Here is a 23,803-nt window from a genome sequence, read left to right as displayed (position 1 = left end):
ATCCATATTTTATTAATATTACCACAATCATTAATTTGAAATTAGTTTTTGGTAAACTCAAACTAAATGATCATTTATATAATTACAATGAAAAATAAATTTTAATTCATATATTGAACAGAAAATTTAAATGAATATAGTTTTTGAAATAATTTATAAAAGATTATTAAATTAAAAGTTAAAAATATTAAGTTATTAACCTATTAAAAATTAATTTTTTTATCTATTCAAATTTGAGACTACAATTTATTTGAAATAATTTTTAACAAAATCTTAAAAAATTAAATCTATTTTAAAAAGATTAATTTTATGAAAGTGATATAATGTAAATACTACTTTCCCAAAACTTGTAGCATGATTTTAGAAATTAATTTGCTTTCTACCTTGAATATTAGGTTTTATCGTTATCCATTCACATATAAAATGCTATAAAGTATGAACAGATACTGCTATCTTTTTCTATTTTGCAGTGACTTTTAGCCAACCATCGGCACACCCATGCTTGCACCATGACGATTTTCTCTAATTGTTCCTCATATTGTTTGGATAAAAATTCTACATGATAATATTTAAGAAACACTTTCGTTCGTCAAGTGCCCATCCATCCATTTTTAGTCTTTAAAAAGTTCTTTCGTTGTTAATTAAAAAAAATTTCTCTATTCAATTTCTATAGATTTCAAATTCTTAATTATTTTACATTTCAAATTAAAAAAATTTATAATAAATACAATATTTATTAATATTATATTTATTTTTAAGTATTTATTAATAAATACAAAAATCATATTGTTAAATCTAAATAAACAATAGTTTCTAAATAATGAATTATTAGTATATCGAAGAATGTCTAAATTCATGTAATTTGTTTCTATTAGAATAATATTAAATAAACAAATAATTTAATCAATACACCTATTAGGAAATTCACAGAAGGCTATTTTATGGGAGAATCCACTTTGTCTTATTTTTATTGTTTTCAAAATACCAGTATATCTTAATGGTTTAATTACTTTTTCTTTATTAATGTATTTTGGACTTTTATTGTCATTCGGTGTAATATATCTAATAAATTGTGTGCAACAAGAAACCATTTTTTAAAGCAAATCTATTAAGGAATATCTAAAATATGTTGCCGTAGTTGCTGAGCTCGTTATTGACATGCAAGACGACTTGAATATATTTCCTTTATAAATAAACAAAATAAATAAATTTTAATACAAAAATAACGAAATATATATTTTTGAATACCTTTGTATTTTTATTTAAAGAAAATAATTTTTTAGAATCATTTTCTTGGATAGTAGAATAAAGATTGCTGATTTTTGTAATTAGACACTGAAACAAAAACCAAATGATACTCTCATGAGATTGACGCACGAGTTGTATGATTTCAGGTAGTAAAACATTTCTATTCTTTTCCAGAAATCCATTTGTTTGATAAACAACTCACCCAGCAAAATGATTAATTCCAAAGGAAACAGCATCAGACTTCGGTCTTTTGTAAAATTTGGATTTCATATTATTATAAAACTTTTCTAAAAATTAAAATACATTCGCTTAGATGAATAAATTATTTCATCATTTAATGCTTATCGATTATTTGATATTATATACAATATAATGAAAAGTATAGACATTAAAATAAAACTACCCACTGCTTAAGAAAATGTTAAACTCATGTAAATATTTTACATGAGTATGTAATATTTTAAACAAAAATATTTATTATTAGAAAAGTATTAAACATATAAAAATGTTAACAAGAAAATTACTTATCAACCATCTATCATTTGCTCTTGAAAATTTGCTGTCTTCATACAACAGTGCAAGTAGACCCATACATTTACTAAGTAAGATATCTAATACTGGCCTATTATCTAAAAATTCAATTATATAGACAAGTATACCCTTGGCCATGTATTCTTGTTGCTCCCATGTAAAGATATATTGATTAAAGTAATACTGGATCTGCTCATTAACAATATTGATGCATAGTTGTTCAAATAAATTTTTCGGAAAATTTTAAAAACAGAAAATATCGAGTAGCCCGATATACGGAGATTCATAATTTTATGAATGACTAAAGCACAGTAGACAGGTGATTTGATTGACTATCCAATCGAATAGACGGTCGTACAAATTGCTAGCCATGGCATCGCGCACAGGATATGCTTCACAGACAGAGTTACGACGAGTAATGGTTTCTCCTCGCGTTATCACCGAGTTTGATGTTAAAGCTTCGATGAACTAATTGGATTCTATTCCTGTTCGAGATTGCGAGAATAGTTTTATTGCCACAACTTCCCACGATCAATGGACACTCAAGAAGGTCAATATATCTGGAAAACACCCGTGAATAGTTAGTTTATTTATTCTTGCTTATCTGAAAACGTGCTCATAAGGTTTGCCGCCCACCCTAGCAGATGCTCGGGAAGGAGTGAGATGTAGGGACTGTACAAGAGTCGTGAGAGTTGGTTAATTATATTTATTATACAATTTATTACACAATTTACAAATGGATGTTGTAGAATCTTCTTGAATCTTGTATGAAGATACGATTTCTTGATTGGCTTCTTATATAGAAGGTCTCACTACACAAGATGCCTTGAGATTGTTGAATTGATGAATATTGCACAGATAAATAATTACTGCACACTTCTGGTTGGAGAGTGTGAGATAATCTTGTTGGTTGTCTTATGCCGATTCTGCCGCCGGCTGACAATAATTGAAGATATAATATGTATCAACGTACTTACAGCGATGTTGTAATTCAATCTCTGATTCAGCGGTGAGGTGGCGCAATTGCACACAGCAAGACGACTGCGTGCGGCGTGACTTCTATACTCACAAGGATGCACTATTCTTGATCTGATCTAGTGGTGAGAGGGACACAATTATATGCGGCGTGACTCTTATACTCACCAGGATGCACTATTCTTGATCTGATCAGCCGGTGAGAGGGACACAATTATGTGCGGCGTGACTCTTAAACTCACCAGCACTATTCTTGCCTTGAAGTACTAGCACTTATTTCTGCGTTGAGTGAAGTTGTTGGCTTGGTTTCCGTGGACAATTAATTTCTATTACTTGACCTTTTCCTAGACACTCACTCTCACTCTGTGTGATTTGTCTTTTTTGGAAGAAAGGCCCTTGGCTGCCCACGCGGACTGCGTGTTCTTGGTGTCCCCCGCGGACAGCCCTTTGGCTACCCACGCGGACTGCGTATTCCAATAATCCCCCGCGAACAGCAGCTTTTCGCTGTCTTGTTCCCATCTTTAAGGCCTCTTGCCATGAGTCCCCACTCAAAGAGCTTCTGGTCTTAGTTTTCCAATCAGAGCGCGCCGCTTTTCGGCGTTATACTAAATGTACACGCCCTTTTCCCACTTTCAAGGAAGTTAGGCTTAGACAATGAGAATATCGAAGGAGTATCTTTGGCGGCAATGCGTGAAGTGGAAGATTTGCCCCTCTCCGGGACTCATCATGGTGGGGGTGATTCTTGGTCAAGTGTCTTCGCCTAGCTGATGCAAGCGATAACATTTGGCGTACTTGACAACATTGCATGATAGTCTGGTAATATTGTAGGCACACGTGCGACGCAGATTTTTTTTTGTAAATACGATATCAAAATTGATAATTTATTAATTATTAAAAATAAATCAACTTACATTTTTTATATAATAAGTATATAATGCTTAAATTCATATTTAACAAATATGAAACGACAAATATCGGCATAGCAACGGCCACCGATGCACTTTCGGCGCAGCTTGTATATACCAGAATATTTAAGGAGCTGCACATGACGCTCTCTTCCTCTTACTAGTTCAATCAAGCAATCATTTAAATCAAATCGCCGTCCTACAAGTCAAATACCACTTACATAGAGGTCACCTCCAATACACAACGATCTATCTCCACACACGTAAGCTACGCTATTACACACGTACTTACGTACCATCAATACAACTGAGATCGACTCCACACACGTAAGCTACGCTATTACACACGTTCTTACGAATCACTAACACACGGCTCCGTGAACAAAGTAAGCAGCAATACCTAAACTACGGCATCATTGCCATTCATTAGTGACGTCACACACCAACGCCACCACTCAGGCCTCTCCAGCTTATCGGTAGCAGCAACGACGGCATCAATTCTCCTCACCAGTGACGTTACACACCAGTGATCTCAGACACGGACAAAGTAAGCAAGGTATCGGATAAGTAAATATAAGGTATCGGAATCGTATTATGACAAACAATAAATTATTATTTTTTGTTGGGTAGTTCAATCCTGAACATTCCGCCCGCCATTAGCACTATAGTTGATGATTCCCGACGTTTTCTTGAATGGATAGTACTGCTAACTTGTGAATTGTTTACCTTACCATCGTGGGGCTTGCCGTCTTTAATGTGACTACTCTGGTGAGACCGTCTCCGTCTGGATAAATTTCAATTACTCTGGCGAGTGGCCACTTGCAAGGGGATAATCGTTCGTCTGTTACAAGCACCAGTGAGCCTACGTAGATGTCATTCCGTGGGTGGTGCCATTTTGAGATTGCCAGTTGTTGTTGCAAGTATTGTTTTGACCACTGTGACCAGAATTGTTGTACGCTTTGTTGTATGAATTTCCAACGGATTGATCTTGAAATGGACATGTCTCTTGGTGATGGTTCTGGGATTGTGATCAGTGAGCTCCTCATTAGGAAGTGACCGGGTGTTAAGGCAGAGATATCTTCGGGATCATCGCTTATAGGTTCGAGTGGCCTTGAGTTGAAAATGACTTAGATTTGGGTGAGTAATGTTGTGATTTCTTCGAAGGTTAGCATCTTCTTTTCGATCGTTCGACTTACGTGGAATTTGATGGATTTTACCACTGCTTCTTATTTTCCTCCCATGTGTGGTGCGGAGGGGGGGGTGAATTCCCATTGGATGTTATCATTGGCAAGGATTCTTGCTATTCTTTGATGTTGTGTGGAATTATGTGAAAATAATCTTTTTAATGTTTTTTTGCTCCAGTGAAGGTTGTGCCGCAATCTGAGTATAAAATGTTGGGGATGCCTCTACAAGTGGCAAAGCGTTGGAATGCCGCAATAAATCCGTCTGTCGTATAGTCACTAACGACCTCAATATGTACTGCTGTTACGGATTGAAACAGTTGAAAAGCGGAATACAAAAGTGGGAGAGGTATGAACGCGCGATTTAGTTATTTTAACAAAGCAATAGCAGCGAACCGTCCAGGCTATGCCCTGTTGACGTCATAGTAACAAAACACCGGCGTTTCAAGCAATAGTGTGATAATATTTAAGGGCTGCGCTTTACACGCAGCAGTCAGTCTTTGACTCAGTTTCGTCTAGTAACAATTACGCAGTCATTATAATGGGCACAATATTCATTCTTCAAGCTTCTGTCTATAGTCATCACTCACTATACGTTTAAACATTTATTTAATTACTTCACATCAGTGTCACTTGCGCCATCACGAATTGGAATTAAAAATTCAGATAATCAAGAAACAAGAAAGAACTCACACTACTACAATAGAATAATTCTCTATCTCAATAGAAGTAACCAACAACACTACAATATTATAATTTTATAAGCAAAATAATTTATAATCGAATTTAAATATATTACATTATACTTTTATTATTTAATTTGTGCATTCTTTTTTCTTAATTCATTATGGCGAGAGATTAATCCACTGAACTATTGAAATGGCAGTTCGAGCCATAAAAACAAAACGTTAAAAATCGAACAACTGCGGATGTGGCAAAGCACACGAAAACACATCCATGCTTTCTGGGTCTTTGCACCTCGTCTCTTCCAAGTTTTAATTGTGAATTGTCCAGCATAATCCACTCCTGTGTGGGTGAATGGTCTTGACGGCGTGATTCGAGATCGTAGAAGTTGTCCCATCAGTTGATAAGCGCGGATTCCCCTTTGGCGGGCGCAAATAGCACACCACAATATGTATGACTTCACTGGTTCTCTTCCTCCTATAATCCAATATTTTGACGTAAATAGTTGAGAGTGAGTTGGGTGCCTCTATGGATGGCCTTGAGATGGGCATGAGCTAGGATGAGAGTTGTAAGTGGGGAATGTCGTAGGATGGCTGGATGCTTGGTTTCTTCTGCTAGCGATGCTCTCAGTAGCCTACCCTCGACTCTTATGATTCCTTGGGAGTCTACGAAAGCGGTCAGGCAATGAAATGCGTGTCCGCTGGGAAGTTGGTTGTTTGAATGAAGGATCTTAAGTTCGTGTGAGAACTAAGCAGCTTGAGTCGATTTTATCCACAATATTCTTGCTCTTTCTAGTTCTGCTTGTGTTATAGTTATAGGACCGTGCTGATTCTTGTTTCCTTGCTTGATCTACAAATTTGAAGCATATGGAGGTTATTGTCAGGAGCTTCTTAAGGTCTGAATATTTGTGAACGAGATACCATTGCTGCTTGGGTTGTCGAGTCGCTGCTATTAGTGTTACTGCTGAATGGCTGCGTGGCTGGCGCACCTTATTGATTACAATTCCAATGGCTTCACTGTTAAATTGATAACCTGTTATTGCAGATTCTTATATTATATTAATTAAATTAATTAATATTAATTTAATTTAAAATTTATATAAATCATTATATTATATATATATATATATATAAATATTGTATACTATATATATAATATATAATATATTATATAATACATATATAATACATTATATAATACATACATACTCATATATCAGATCAAAATATAAATCAATTTGATTAAATATTAATATAAAAATAATTTGTTACGGATTACAGCAATTTTAAGCGGAATACAAAGTGGGAGAGGTATGAGCGCGCGAATATTTGTTTTGTAAACACTGGCCAACGAACTCGAAAAATGCTTCTATACCGAAAAAACTCGAATATACGACTATAATTCCGAAAAGTAATAATAATGAACCCTACAAGGCTATGCTCTATTGACGTCACGACAAATATCGGCATAGCAACAGCCACCGATGCGCTATCGGCGCCGCAAGTTCGTACGAAAATATTTAAGGAGCTGCACGTGCCGCGATTCCTTCTTGCTAGTACCAATCACGCACTCTCCACATCGGGCTCGCTATCCAACCTGCAATCGCCATTATGAAGCCGTAGCAAGCATCAAGCAACCTAAAGAACTAATAGCGATGCCACATCTATACTGGCACCGACGCCTCCGTAAGCAACGCACCACGCTCGTTCCTTACTACTACTCTTACTAATTCAATCAAGCACCCATCATGACAGGATCGCCACTCTACTCATCGGCTCAAGCCCGCATGTAAGCAACGCCACTTCGCTCGTTCTTACATCTTAACTCTACTCATCGGCTCACGCCCGCATGTAAGAAACGCACCACACTCGTTCTTATATCTTACCTCTACTCATCGGCTCATGCCCGCACGTAAGATACGCCACTTCGCTCGTTCTTACGGCTTACCAATACGTCGGCTCCTGTCAACTACATAAGCAGCAACCACACGAACGTGCACCAATACCACGACTACATCTGATCTCACGTACATAAGCAGTGACATCACACGGACGTTCTCCCACCACTCCGTTCACTACAGCTCTCACCCCACACCTACCAGCACGAGTCTCCCACTACACTACTCAACTTATAAGGAGAAGGGGAATTACGCTCCAAGCTAATACACAAGAATACACTTACAGACTTATCGCCACCAACATTAATTGAAGAAACATTCATCTATTCATTCTATCACATATTCATTCAACCATCCATAGATCATTAACTATTCATTATTTATTATATTTAATAAAAGGAAATACAATAAACATTAAAGGCAGTATTGAATAATTGCATTGCCCCTTCCACTTGCCAGCAAACCTCCACCCACCATCATTAGGAGGTTTTTTTAGTCTGTTCCCAGACATAATTAATATTAATTAATAAATTAAAATATAATATATTACATTAATAATAACGCACGTATATTTTTTAGTTCGATTATCTGCTATGCGGCTACGTTTCAAGTTGTAGTCGCAAGTGATAACTGATACTATATATATGTGAAAATACGCTGATTAATAATAACTAATGAATGAGCGAGGTGTAGAATTACAGTGAGCTATAATTTATAACTGCGTAGATAGTAAAAACACCGTGAGCCAGGTGCGTGGCGACTGAGTGGATGTTATAAGTACAGTGCTACGGTGCACGGCGCGCTGCTCTTAAATATTCGCGTGGTAGCTTGCAACGCCGGCAACAGCACCGAAGCCTGTTGCTATGCCGAAAATCGTCGTGACGGCACAGAACGAAGCTCTGGAAGGTTCTAGAAGCTTCATCGGCGTTGCTATGCGGGACCATTATTCGAATTTAAGGCGTAGGAAAATTCACGGATTTGCTGAATCATGTTTACAAACATGAATGTCCGACAGTTTGTACTTTTCCCAATTTAAATTCTTGAAAACTACTCCAATTCCCGAACACACATTCTATATTGAAATTAAGACAATGTAATGTAGAAGTTTAACAAGTTTTATAGCTACAATTCAGAATTAAGAGTTTCACAACTAAATAGACTAAAAATAATTTTTAGTTTCAATAGCAATAATATAGGTTATATAAAGCTTCACATTAATTAGTTAAATATGAATGACAGTAACGTTTTTCTTTATAAAAATTTGAATTTAGCGAATTGTTGATTGATTTAAATTTGGAATTGATATGAAAGTCGTAATTATGTACAATTAAAAAGTTTCTGATGAAATGGAACTGAAGAAAAATGATAAGACAGAAATATTTAGTAAGTACAACTGATTATTTTTATCGTTATAATAATATTTTTGATACAAGGGAAAATAAAATAATTGAATTTTTATATTGTTAAAAATAGAACATATATTCAATGAAATTTGTTATTCAGAAATTTGTTATTGTAAAAATAAAAAACAGTTTATCGATATTACTAATTAATAGGATGATTTATACTATATCTTATAAATTCCATTGATTTTATTTAGAATAATCATTATGAAACATATTATAATTTTTTCAAGTAAAATATTAAAAAACTACAAATTAGAAATTTTAAAAATGAATTTATTATTTTAATATAACATTAATTAATGCTTTATAAATTCAAAATGAAATACCTTTCAATATAGACTCATTAGTCATTACTTCACTTTTATAATCTGTATTATCCTCTGAAACAATTTCGGTATATTGAATATAACCAAAATGAATAATGGCTGCTAGAATCGTGTAAACTGTGTCAACTTCAGTGTCGTGAAACTTTAAGTTGCTCAAATTTATCTATATAAGTTAGTTAGGTATTAAGATTATTGTTAAGATATCGATTATTTCTTCACATTTCTGTATTTAAATTCGTCGAGACGCTCATCAGCTTCTAAGCCATCACATAGATAGTAGATAATATGGAAATTTATTTGTTCTCTATAAATTATATATTTTAGAAAATTATATATGTTCGGAATTGGAGCATTTTCCAAGACTTTGAAAATCGGAGAAGTATAAGCCTTCTAATTCTCGTGTTTTTAAAACATTAATTCCGCGAATTCTCGAATATTCTTAGCTTTATTTTCGAGTGTCCTATAATATTTTCCGCACGGAAATATCGGTTGGAATTTTCTAACAGTCTAAAACTTTGCTTTCCTGGAGTTCTCGAAAGTTCTAGAGCTTTAGTCTCTGACGTCATGCGAGACTGTCGGCATAGTAACACCTATGTTTTGTTGCCAGCTAAGTAAGCTGCCGCGATACTTAAATGGAGCACGCGACGATCCACTCTCTCAGTGAAGACACCATGGCATGGATCACCGACTGTCTTAGCAGGACCGCCATGGAACAGTCGGTATCTCTCAGCAGAACCGCCATGAAACGAGCAAGCCTTCAGTTTCGTGTACGTATTCAACAGGCTTGTAAGCTCATTGTAATTACATCATTCAGATAGACTTTACAGCTATAAGCTAGTTACTCAGTTACGTCAATACAGTGAAGCCATTATACTTAATACACGTTCAATTCGCAAGTGCACAATAATTGAAAGCAGTCAAGAGTGCTGACTGCATTACAAGAACGGACACGACTAAAAGAAGCGCAATATCTATGCACTCATTACAAGATCCGGCAAGGCAACTGTATCTCTATCAGAACTAACAAAAAAGTCATAAGGCCCTCCTACTAATGTGTAACTATCACATAGGCAATAAGACACAGCGTGCGACCAAGACAAGCCAACAAGGTCCTTCTAGAAGGAAATAAGACGCCAAGTGCAGCCAACAAAAACCTTTCCAGTGAGGAGAAAGAACTCAACACGTTACCATCACGTGGCACTACACGAAGAAGTACCAGAGATTTACAACCTCTTACTTCTCAGTGTAATAATTTACCACCAAGCACCACCGAATTGCGATATCTAACCGATTCTCATCGCGATCATAGAATCATTATTATTGTGTAGTTTGTAAAACAAAAGGCAATAAACAGCACGATAAGGAAATGTGATTAAATATTAAATAAATGCGCTATCCCTCCCACTTTTCCGCACTAGGCAACTGGTGGTTATAGTCTAATCCAACCATCCTGGCCCTTCGACCACTGGATGACTGGAATTCTAAACAATATATATAAATATATATATACAAAAATATATAAAAAATACTCTTTTCTGAATATTCTTATTATTAATTTCTTTATTATTTAATATATAATAATAATATTTGCTTATTTTTATATAAATAATTTTTTTACCACTTCTGTTGTTTAATAATTTATGTAATTACTTCAAATTTAAATTAAAATCATTATAAACGTAATTTATATTTTTTAAAAGGATTCAATTAGGGATAAAAGATATTTTTTAACTATATTTTAATAGGTAATGATTATTTAATTATTTATAAAAAATTTAAAGAAAATTTAACATAAACCTTAATACTAAATAATAACATTATACATTTATAATTTATATAATTATATTAAAAATTGATATTACAAGTATAAATATTTAGAGAAAAAAGTATAAATTAGCATGAATGAGGGCGTGAGAAGTAGATAAAAAGATTAGATTATTGTATTATTTAATACTTCTTTTTCGGAATTGCGTTTTATTTTCTTGATTCAAGTAAGCAATTGAAGATTTATAGAATTCATAAAAAAATAACTAAAGCAAAAATGCATACTATTTTTTACATTAAATGAAAAGCAAGTTTTTATTCAAATAGGACCATCCTTAAACATGATGTATCAATGTTTTATTTTATAATTAATTCATTATACACATAATAAATTCTCTTTTCGATATGATTAATCTAATTTGGTCAAATATTAATAAGCTGAATATTATAAGAAGAAATATATATATTTAGTTTAAGAAATTTTCAAATTGTACATTTGTAAACCAAAAACGAAATTAAATAACAACTTACTGAGCGTGAGCAACTACGCATGACTGTTCCAGCAAGAAAACGGAAATTCTGACACCAATAACTTTACCACGTTGTGCCATTGCTAGATCAAGACACTTTCCAAAACGTGATGAATTAGCATTTATACCAGTGGCCTCATTACTAAATGCTTCTATAATTGGATTGATCTGTAGAATACCCTCTTCGAGATTACGGTTTAGTGTTTTACTCAAATGAACAAACTGCTTAAAAAGTAAATTTGCCGATTCTGTTTTGCCTGCTCCTGATTCACCACTTATCACAATTACTTGATTTTGACGCCGATGAAGGAGAGCCTGGTAAGCAACATCGGCTACTGCGAAAATATGCAGACGATTATCTGAGCAAGCTTGTTTTATAGCGCATTTGTTCCTAAAAAGCAATATACAACTTACAATATTATTACATGTTGCTTTTATCGTAGAAAATCATAACTAATTAACTAAATTATAAAATATCGTAAATTAAATAGTTTGTTATAAATGAAAAAAAGAGTTGAAAAATATATACTATCAACGAAGTTTTATAAAATTAAACAATTGCCTGTTAATTATATTTAAATAGAATTGCTCACCATTTCTGTATAAAAACTTAGATTAGCAAATTGATTAACATCAACAAGAAAATCTCCAATATATGTATAAATCTGAGAACTTTCGTAACGATTTTGTAATTGATCAACAATAGCATCTTAGGTAAATAAATTTAATGTAACTAAATCATTCATATATAGTTTTTTTTTTAATTAAATTTAAATTAAACCAGTTTTTCTGGTTTAACTTTGCGACCAGTTTTAAGTTTCCCATTTTTTGTTGTTACTTCCGGTTGTCTATGAACTCGTACATCAGATCTAAGATACGTAAATTTATAATTAATTAGGACCTTATTTTAACTTATAAATTGCTATTGAAATATTAAAATACAATTTACTACGTATTCAAAATTATATTAATTTTATTAATTATATTATATTAATTTTGTCAAAATGCATAAATATTATAAATCAATTTGTTTTTGTAATATAATATTAGTATTAATGTGTATTAATTAATTATTTGATTACTTTTCACGATGATCGTCTACAGAATACAAATTGTACATACGTTATTTCAAGCTTTAGAATTTTTTGTTTAGTGAAAATTATTAAATAGTTTAATTATGAAAGTTATACATATTGATGAGTTTTCTTACATTATAATCAAACTTTTCTATAATGTAATGTAATAATTTCTATCAAAGCCAACCGTACATATTTAATATCTTCTTTACTATATACCTTTGTCTGCATATTTCTCCATGTAATTCAGATCTGATATCATCTATGCAGTCTTCACACTCAAAAGTAATGGATGCTGTTTAAGTTCACAAGAAAGAGGTCGATGTTCTAAATCTTTTATAAGACATTTGGCAATGAATTCTGAGAGTTCTGGAATATATATATATCCGGAGTTTAAAGAGTGGGAGGTGCATGTTGAGAAACTGAAAAAGCGCCCTCATTGGATGAAGTACAGATAGTGGTGGGTTACCTTCAGCAAGTTCAATTCCCGTAATACCAACAGACCACTCATCACACCGGGAATCATAGGATGAATTAAGTTGCTGCTCACGAGCTATTATTTGAAACAAATCGTATTCCACCATCTACAATTAAAATAAGTCAGTAGAATTTCCTTTACATTTAGTAATGTATTTTATATTTCAGTGTAATATTTTAAAATAATTATACTATGGCAATATTGTTGTAATAAAATCATTACTTACTTAAAAATATGATATTATTCGATAAATTAACACAAATATTTTATATGTAAAATTGATTGAATAAATCTACAATAGTTTTTTTTAACATACTTCTATTAATTTCTTTAGATATTTCAATTAAAATTTTTTAAAATAATTAATTTCAATTATATAACTATATTGAATTTATTCAAAGGCGTATAAAATAATTAAAAACACAAATAACACGATTTTTGTTTATATTCTATTGGAATACTGCATTATTAATATAAAATAAATAATAAAATATAATTGTGAATTAAGAAATAAAAGTAAATAATTTAAGTCGATTGTGTAGAAGAAAAGCATATATTAAAAAACATTAAACTACAGTTTATTGAAAAATAAATACATTTAATTTATAAAAGATAAACAGGAAATAATTATTTATCATTTTATATGTATATTATTTTTATTTGAGCAAAATTTACAAGGAAATCTCTTAATTTGAAAAATTTTTACAGTATTTATAGTCTTAATATAATTTCTTAATATAAAAAGATGTATCATTATCAATAACGAATATTAATAGAATATAATTTATTTTTAACATTAATTATATATGTAATATAATCTTATCCAATTTTTTGTTTCAAGCAATTGTTGAATTAGAAGATAATTAAATAAACTAAATTTGTGATTCTTACTTCTGGAGCCATCCAGTTGTGATGTATTCCTTCTTACATGAGTCACTCTCAGATGGGATGAGATTCCAAAATCTACGAGTTTTATGTGTGCATCTTCTATTAAAAGAATGTTATGACCCTTGACATCTAGATGCATACAGTGATTATTATTCAAATAAGCTAAAGCTTCCACTATTTCTCTTAAGATATATGCAATATGTTTGTCAGTCAATTGACTTTCACATCGTTTAAGACCTTGAAAGAGGTCTGTCACTCAGTCTCCCGTACAGAGCTAAAGTTCTATCAGATGAAATTCATTTTTCAGTACATATGATCAAGAAGTTAAATCATTAGATGTAAAAATTTATTTCCTAGATAATAAATAATAGAAAAAATATAAATTATAAATTACAATTTCTATTCGTAAAAGTTGATAATAGTAAAAGAATGAACTAATATCAGAAAGTGCTGTATTTAATTTAATTATAATAGTTTTTATTTATACAATTTCCAAGAAAATAATCTTTAATGTATGGCATTTTAAAATATAATATTTGTTCGTCGATTTTATTTTCAGCAAATTCATACTTCGTTCTTAGCAAAGCAAGATAAAATAATTAATTAATAATTTCGCTTAAAGTGAAACATTAAATAATAATTAGTTGATTATTATATATAATATATTGTACATAATATTTACTAAAATGTTGAAAGATTAAAAACTAAATATTTAACTAAGTTTTACTTTTTACTATATTTTCATTTTAATTTTATTTTGTCAAATTGAGATTCATGCATTGAACATTTAAACATTAAAAGAATATATTTGTTTTGCAGCTATTGAAATATTTATGATTTAATTGGTTAAAAATAATAATAAAAACATTAAGTTAAAATATATTATTTTTACTTAAAAATTTTATGTAATTTTGAATTATATATATTTTTTTTTAACATTTGTATTATAAAATATGAACAATATTCATTATTAGATTGATGTGAAAAATAACTATGAAAATAAATTTATAAGGAATACATATTATCATAATTAACAATATTAATAATAAGTTCAATAATTCCAATAGATCATATTGAATTCAATTCTGAAAAATGAAAAATTTAAATCAAATCTATAATTATAATTATTTTTTACCTCCATAACAATCCATAGTTATTCTTCCTTTTGGATTAAATTGGCCTTTTTTAGGAATAAGCTATGAAATACTGGTATATTAGTGTGCATACTGATATCACAGAGTACCAAGAACTTCTCTTCAATCTCCTTGACATTATCAACGATATTTTCCAGAATTTTTATGGCAAAGTATTTGTTCGTTTCTTTATTATGTGCTGAGTAGACTTCTCTGTACGTACCTTCATCAATTAACTCCTCAAGAATAAAACAATTTCTTGGGTCAGATATAGTGTCAAAGTTAACATATTGACTAAGGTCCTGATATGACATTGCTGTACTGCCACCGGTTATTTCCAATTAAATTTATTTAATTGATCTATGTAATATTTTATTACAAAGTTACAAGTACTTGATAGCGATAGAAAAAACAATTTTTATTGACAACATTTTATTTTGGTATTAAATATTATAAAAAAGTTTATATTTGAAATGTAACCATATGGAACTTTGCAACGGAGTTCATCCATTTATACATTGAATTAAAACATGTGGGTAACAAATAAGATTATATAAATATGTACATATTGTATTAATAATTGAACACACATTGTTACAAATTTTTTAGATATAAAAATATATTTTAACTTAATAAATAATACAAGTTTTCTCACTTTCCGGAACTCACAAAGAAATAATTTTATTTATTTACATTTTAAAAATTAATTATATAAGTATAGATTTTATTTCAAATTAGAGTAAATACATAATTAAGAACATATTGATTGTACTTCTATTAATTGTAATAATTATATTTATTATTTAATTAATAACATAATTTGAAAAATATAAATACTAAAATTATTTGAAGATATGTATTAATGAAACTATTAGATTCAACTAGTTAATCGTACATTCTAGAAAGATTAATATTAAACAATATTTTTAAATATCTTATTATACCTACAGTATCATTTATACAGATACTAAATAATACATAATACATTCATTTTAATTCACGAATGAAAAATACACAGATATTTTTAAGGTTAGAAAACCAATTATTTTTATTTGCCAATGAAGTAGTAATTAAGACAAATAAAATTTTTAAGGATTTTATATTAATAAATTAGAAATTCAATTTAATGTTCTAATTCTATGCATAAAACCTATACATAAAATTTATTATCCCCAAATTATAATATCAATTACAATTGAATAATTGTTATATTGATTACATACACTGATTAAATTAATAAAATATCTTTTTGAATTATTTAAAAAGATTAATTTTAATTTTCAATAGCCAATATATTTAAAATTATTATATATATTATATATGATATATAAGATTGTCACATCCAATGAACACAAAATTAACCAATAGTATCTGCTATTTATGCCAAATTTCTAGTAAAAATTTGGTTACAAAAAATATTTCAAATAATTTTCAGACTGCCTTACTAGTTAGCTCCTATAACTGTCTAGATGGTAACTGATTCTTTAAATATAAGATAAATGCTAATAAAATGCTTATTAACCCTCTAATTGGATTGGATTTCAGACCGGCACAAGTTAAGTGCTTATTATTTATCGTTGCATTTACATTGTACAAAATATCACTTGTCATGGTTTCAATTTATGATTATATTTTAGGAAAACTTTATTATATATAAATTGCTAATATTTTTATTTCTTTGAATTTAATACACAATACTTTGAAATAATTAAATTACAACTTTTCATATTAAAATTAATATAAGTATATGTTGCAATTTCATTATATTAAAAGATAATTTTTAGTTTACTATATTATTAATAATCAAGTTGTTTTATTTAAAAATTGATAGCGTTTATAATTATATATAAGATATGAATTTTTATTTCTACAGAAGATATATTAAATAAGTATGAATATTTATTTGTTTTATTGAATATATATTTATGCACTTAAAATCCAATATTTGAACTTACATCACTGAAAAAAATATACGAAGCCATAGTTTATGTAATGTAGTAATAATGAAGCCAGTTGTGGCAAGGGTTATAAATCGAAATCGCGTTCAATTTGATAGAGTATAAATAGTATAAAATAATAGTTATTTTTTATTATATTTGTTATTAGTTAACTATTTTCAAATAACGCATTATTTAATAACCGTATTCTTCGAAATATGTAGTTACCTAGATTATCAAGTTATATCAAGGAATAGGTGGAGTAAAAAGTAATAAAAATCAGAATCAAAATATTCAAAAACAAAAATTAAAAAAATTATAATATGTTCAGATATTTAATTTAATTTATGAAAAGTTATAATTTTATTAAATATTTACAGTAATTATTATTAAATTAAAAATAAAAAAAACAAATGTATTTATTAATAAATTTTAAAAGTAATTAACATTGTTATCATCTAATTAAAAATCACGCTTGAAAATAAGGGTTTTTTAATCTCTGGAAACAGAAAAATATTTTTAAATAATAAAATTCTTAATATAATTAATCTTAGAAAATAAAGTATATAATTAAATATTATAAGAAATTACTTCTCACTAGGATCACTAGAATATTGAACTATCTATGAAAATAGTTATGACCAATATATATTTAATGAATGATGTTGCCTATATTTATTTTTAGAATTTAAATTATATTTAAAATTTGGTATAAGTAAAGAACACGTTATTATTAACTTCCATTACTTGAGGAAATAAAAATGTTTCTAAATATTAATTTGAAAAAATTATATAGAGGATAGATATGTTTTGCATTTACGATTTGATTATATAAATGAAATTGAATAAAAATAATACAATAAAATAAAGAATCTGTTTTTGTGTGGGATATTTTTAAAATATTTTTACCTGTTTTCCATGAGACTAAATTTTTAATTTACTTTTAAAAAATTATATAAGATTTTCAATTTTAATGCAATGTGTTTATGCAAACAATCCAATAACATTTAGATAAAAAGTTTTGTCATGATTTTACTAATGTTAAACAAAATTTTACATACTTTCCGAGAATATAAATTATCAATAATTAATTATGATTCAAAATAATATTGAGTAAAAACCAATTTATATTTTACTTGTATGTATTATATGATTACAAATAATGTTTTTTTTATAATCATATTTTTTGTACATGAATCATTGTAATTGTATTTGTAAATAATGAATTAAGCTCTAATATATATATATATATATCTATATACATAACGATATTTAAAAATAATAAAAGAAAATTTTATACATAATTTTATAAGGTTCGAAATTTTAATATAATTAGATTAGTACTATTTATATTTCATAACTTAGTATCCTATTAACACTATAAACAATTTTTATCGATATTCAATACTGTATAAAAAAGATAGATAAAGTAAAAATAAAATAAAGTAAAAAAAAGATAGATAAAGAAAGAACTACTTCTAAATTAACCAATAATTGTATGAATTTTTAATAAATTATATTTTTTATTTCTCAAGTAATTTTATACAACGTAATTTATCCTAATTAATCCTATCATAATTAAGAATCAGGATTGAATAATTGTAAAAATAACTAATAATATTAATATTAGTATTTCACTAGAGCAATTATAAACAAAATATTTTATCTAGCATTATCTAATAAAGGCTTTGTCATTTTAAATTTGTGTTAAATATAAATATCTACACTGGCTGATCATGTTTATTTTCATATAGCTTTGTTTAAATTTGTTGCGAAAGAATGTATTTTAAAGAAATGCATCACTAATTAATATGACCATTAACTTATAATCATAAATTAAAATGAAATAAAATATATATTATTTATAATATTGAAATTGGGAAAAAATAGAGATCCGGCTATTATTATCGAACAATGAAAATATGTAAATAAGTATAGAAACTAGCAAAAATTGCTTGGGGCTAAGAGCGTATTGTTATGATAGTACACTTGTTCATACGATAGTCATAGATCAGTGGTACAGTGATGCATAGTTAACACTTATATTCACAATAATATATTAAAACAAGTGAATAACTAAAAGTTGTTTTAAAATTATTTTATAAACTTTACATTACTGAAATATGTACATTTATTTAGATTTGTCTATACAAAAATATTATAAATTATGGAATTTAATTGATCTATTAATATATGAATTTTGCACATAATTAAAATGTTATTGGTTTTTTCATAATATTTATAGTTTCAAAATTAAAAAAAAGTATTAAAAGACAAATTTATTATAGTAATGAAATATTAATTCATTGATTTGATTGACTCGGCTGATAAATACAATTTGTAAAATATGTAGATTAATCAAATTATCTATTATTTTATTGTTTTTAATTACGAATACAATTTTAGTTTTTTACACAAACATCAGAGAATAATCATAGGATGATGAATACGTATAAATTTTACAAAAATAAAAAATTATAAAATACAACGTTTAATGCAAATCGATCCTAATTGTTTCTATTTTTTAAAAAGACATATAAGTTAAGCGAGTGAAATAATTTAAAATGTGATTATGTCTAAACTAGTACAAAGCTTTATCATCATTTACAATTTAACATCTAACAGAGAATCAGAATTGTAATTTTTTTTTTTTTAATTAATCAACAGTATTTTAGCTCAATTTTTTATTAATTTATATTCTATTTTAATTCTATAATAGATTCAAATTCTGTTTGAATAGAATAAATAAAGCAATATTCAATTTGAAAATTAAAACAATATCAATAATAAAAGATTCCTTCAATTTCTAATAGCAGTACAGCAATGATGAAATACCATTAATAAATACATCATTGATGATATAGCTAGAGATGATTTGTAGGATTTTCAACTTTTCTTAAGTTCACATAAAAAATTCGATTTAAAAAATTGAATATTCTTTGTGTAAAAAAATACAGTTACGATATAGTTATTAAACACTTCAAGAAAATATATATTGTTAAGAATTATGCATTATAGATATGGTAGTTAATTATTTTTACAAATAGAAAATAAAAATAATAGAAAATGATTAATTAAGAGTAAGAAATCAATAACACAACTGTATAGTATATTTTGAAATAAGGGAGCAAACTGATATGATCTAAAATTTTGGACAAAAGTTTCGACAATAATCATAATAATAATAGTAAACTAGCATTGAAGTTACTTAACGTATACTTAAAATATATTATATATTATATATTATGTATTATATATATTATATATTATATATTATATATTATATATTATATATTATGCATTATATATTTTTTATATTATATATTAATATATTATACTCCAGAAAAAATGTAAAATTTTACGAGAATGAACGTGAGATTGAATCGATAACTGTAAATGAAGATAATAGAATTCGTTGGTCCAGGATAAAAAAATGTTGTCAATATAGATAAATTAAAGCTTATAATACAGAAATTTAAATAACAATTTATTAATAAATATATTCTTTATCTTATATGTAGTTAGCATATTCTTCTATATTAATTTTTTTTTGTGTTATATATCATTTAATTATAATTATATAATTTTAAATTAAAAATAAGGTATCTATTAAACATTTTTTATATACAAATTTTTCATAATAAATTTGATTTAACAAATAAATTTTAATTTAAACAAAAAATATTAATATTATAAATTAATTTCTGTTCCTTATTTTAATTTATTAAAATTTATTATAATCTTGTTATAATTTATGAAATAATGTTTTTATAATAATTACAAAAATATCAAAACAGAACCTCAGAACTTATAAATGTCAATACTATAAATTATTAATTTCTAAAAATTATTTCATAATATTTTCCAAGAATCATTATCTATTTCATAATGTTATCGTTCAATCATTATCTATTGAAAAAAAATCTCCTACAATAGTTCATATTAATGGTTTGTAAATCTATTAGATAGTGAATTATTTTGCATTTATTAAATAAGATAAAAAAAGTGAAGTCTCATTATTTATAGTTGATCTTTATTTTGTATTTATTTCATTAGTTTAGATTTCTTCAATACAGACAAATATTTTTCATTATTTATTTTCTTTTAAATAATTCTTTTTACATATTTTAAATTAATTTATTATTGTAACGATAAATATTAACGGAGTGAATTCTTGTCCTGTTAAAATATTCAATCGAAAGACTTAAACTATAACCTTACCGGCAGTAAGCCAATAAGAATACTTTAATGATTACGGCTCTTGGGGAAGTGTGCTAATGCTATAATTACGCTAAGTCCTACTTTTTAATTGATTGGATTATTAAATTCATACTTTTTTCATTTTGTCACTTTCCTTACGATATTTTTGTCTATTTTAATATAATTTTTTTATTTTTATCTTATTAAATTTTTATTATAAATTTGAAAGTTTTTCTTATTGTATTTAAATAAATATTTAAATATCGTATATTGAATAACTTAACTGATGTATGTGTGTAGATTTCTTTAACCATCGATGAAAATGTCATGGGCAATAAAATATATTGCATAAGATTTTACATTATAATTATATTTAATATCATTTATATTTCATTCTTATAACCAAATAAATTTTCAGCATGTATATTAAAAATGCTGTAAAATTACTTAGTTTTATATACAAATATTAGAAAAATTGAGTAACAATTTTTGTTTTTACTTGAATTTTTATTAATTTAATAATAATAAATTGTATATATTATTGAGGTATACCTAAATAAAATCTTATTAAAATTTATTTTTACTCCACATAAAATCTAATGAATTCCATTTTTAAGTTTTTAATTTGGTATATATTATTCAAATAATTAAAATAATATTCAGGATTACTGAATGATTACTTATTATACCAATATTACATATAAATATTACTGATGGACAATTTCCGATAATGATAACATCAGAATAAATAGTGAGTGAAAAGACAGAAAAGCAGATTTAATATGTTATAAAAAATTATAGTCACAGTTATTGATTTTACATTCTTCTTTCGATACAATAATGATTTATTTAATAATCTTATTAGTTATTTGTTATTAAACAAATCATATAATTATACTACCGTTTTTATAACAAATGAATATGTATAATTTTAAATTATTGTAATTTCATTAGCAATATTTACACGTTGTAACAATATTTAATGACAATACACAGTCTGTTTTTTATGAATTGTTATATTATTTATATTTGCTAAACAATAAAAAAAAAACAGTCATAAAAAGTTGTTTAACAAGTTAGTTACTTTAGGAATTGTAGTTATTTTATTCTATTTAGGTTAAAGATTATTTTAAGTTATGGAATATAGTCACATATTTCCGTATAATTAAAGAAATTCTAAGAGGACAATCTTAAATTGAAATTCAAAAAAGATACATGAATATATGAATATTCATATATTATCATTAACATGTATGAATTATTTATTTTATAATGATTTATCTTATTTCAAAAATATATACATAGGTTACAATTAATAGAATAATATATCATAACAATTAAAAAACATAATATTTTCTAATTTTATAATATATATTAATTTATTAATTAATGAATTCATATAGAAATTTTACAATTCTTTAATACTATGTATTTAAAACCAAACAAATATCCTGATAAAATATTTTCATATTTTCTAACTTTCCCCTAAATATTTAGTTTAAAAATTATAATAATATTTAATGTATTAAATATTAAATTTTTGTAAAGAAAAAAAATTAAATTGCTATAACTTGATAATCAAGATTGTAATAGTGAAATTAAATAAAAAGGATTAGAAAATAAATAGTAAAGAAAAAATGAGAAGTGAATTAATACAAAAATTGTTTTTGTTACTTAAAGTTATTATACATTAATATAAATATTTAAAATATTTATAAATAAATATATATAAACAAAAATTAATTTGGTTTAACTGCGTAGTATACATAAGAAGTCTCTCAAAGCTTTTACATATTTAAAATAAACAAAAAAAATATTCAGATTAATCTACAATACTTTAACAAGAATAAATTATAAAATAAAAATAAATAAGAAATGAAAGTCGAAATTTATATGGTATTATGGTTAGAAGTTTTTAAGATTGTATGTATATTTAGAATTGGCAGCTCCAAAATTTATGATATAATAATAAAAATATAAAAATAATTAAATAGTGTGCATTTATATATTTAAAATATTTTTATTAATAATTATTTATAAATTCTCTTTTCATACTTTTATGTGATAAATTTATACAATTCATAAACAAATTATATAATAAATATTCACATCATTATTTTTCGTAAGAGTAATTTGAAAAAGAAAAATACTTTTCATCACCTTTATGCAACTTTAACACAATATGAATATTTTTTCAAATGCATGTATAAACAAATATCTTTATAAATTTTAATTACTAATAGCATTTTAAAATTTTTTCATATTTTGTAATTCATGTAAATAAAATTACATTTGAAAATATTACCCCAAACTAAAAGTTCTTTAATAAACCCTATGAATTACTTGATTTAAAAAAATTTGAGTGTAATATAAAATACTTTATAGAATATTTTTATAATGACTGAATAAACAAGAAGTAATAAATTAAATATATATTTATATTATATAATAAATAAAGACTATGTAGCATATAAAACTAAATTTAATATGCTACTAAAAAAATAGTAATAATCGAATAAAAATCTTAAATCAATCGAAAAGTATAAGTATTAGTTAAGAAGGTAACATATAATTTTCTCTATAATTGGATTTAATTCTCTATGAGTAATTTATTGAAAAAATTAATGAGTCATAATAGCGGTTC

The 23,803-nt window shown here is 26.9% G+C and overlaps 1 protein-coding gene across 1 annotated transcript in view; it reads right to left on the bottom strand.

Moving 5' to 3' along the window:
• Positions 1-384: 384 nt before the first annotated feature.
• LOC105361678 (myosin-IIIb) overlaps positions 385-23,803 on the bottom strand; it is a 27,564-nt gene continuing 4,145 nt past the window's right edge. The window contains 21 exon segments of the mRNA XM_082978850.1: positions 385-454; positions 456-591; positions 594-656; positions 911-1,141; positions 1,144-1,183; positions 1,249-1,535; positions 1,773-2,247; positions 7,567-7,598; positions 9,154-9,296; positions 9,298-9,384; positions 9,386-9,457; positions 11,449-11,820; positions 11,822-11,838; positions 12,041-12,204; positions 12,237-12,316; positions 12,743-12,800; positions 12,803-12,923; positions 12,925-13,107; positions 13,893-13,911; positions 13,913-14,163; positions 15,025-15,363. Of these exon segments, the coding sequence (XP_082834976.1) occupies positions 427-454; positions 456-591; positions 594-656; positions 911-1,141; positions 1,144-1,183; positions 1,249-1,535; positions 1,773-2,247; positions 7,567-7,598; positions 9,154-9,296; positions 9,298-9,384; positions 9,386-9,457; positions 11,449-11,820; positions 11,822-11,838; positions 12,041-12,204; positions 12,237-12,316; positions 12,743-12,800; positions 12,803-12,923; positions 12,925-13,107; positions 13,893-13,911; positions 13,913-14,163; positions 15,025-15,363 (3,198 nt within the window). The 3' untranslated portion in view covers positions 385-426.

The sequence above is a fragment of the Ceratosolen solmsi genome, unplaced genomic scaffold (assembly GCF_000503995.2).
Source record: "Ceratosolen solmsi marchali unplaced genomic scaffold, CerSol_1.0 scaffold30, whole genome shotgun sequence".
Lineage (NCBI taxonomy): Eukaryota > Metazoa > Arthropoda > Insecta > Hymenoptera > Agaonidae > Ceratosolen > Ceratosolen solmsi.
The sequence above is the reverse complement of the archived record's forward strand: the minus strand, read 5'-3'. Positions and strand labels throughout refer to the sequence as shown.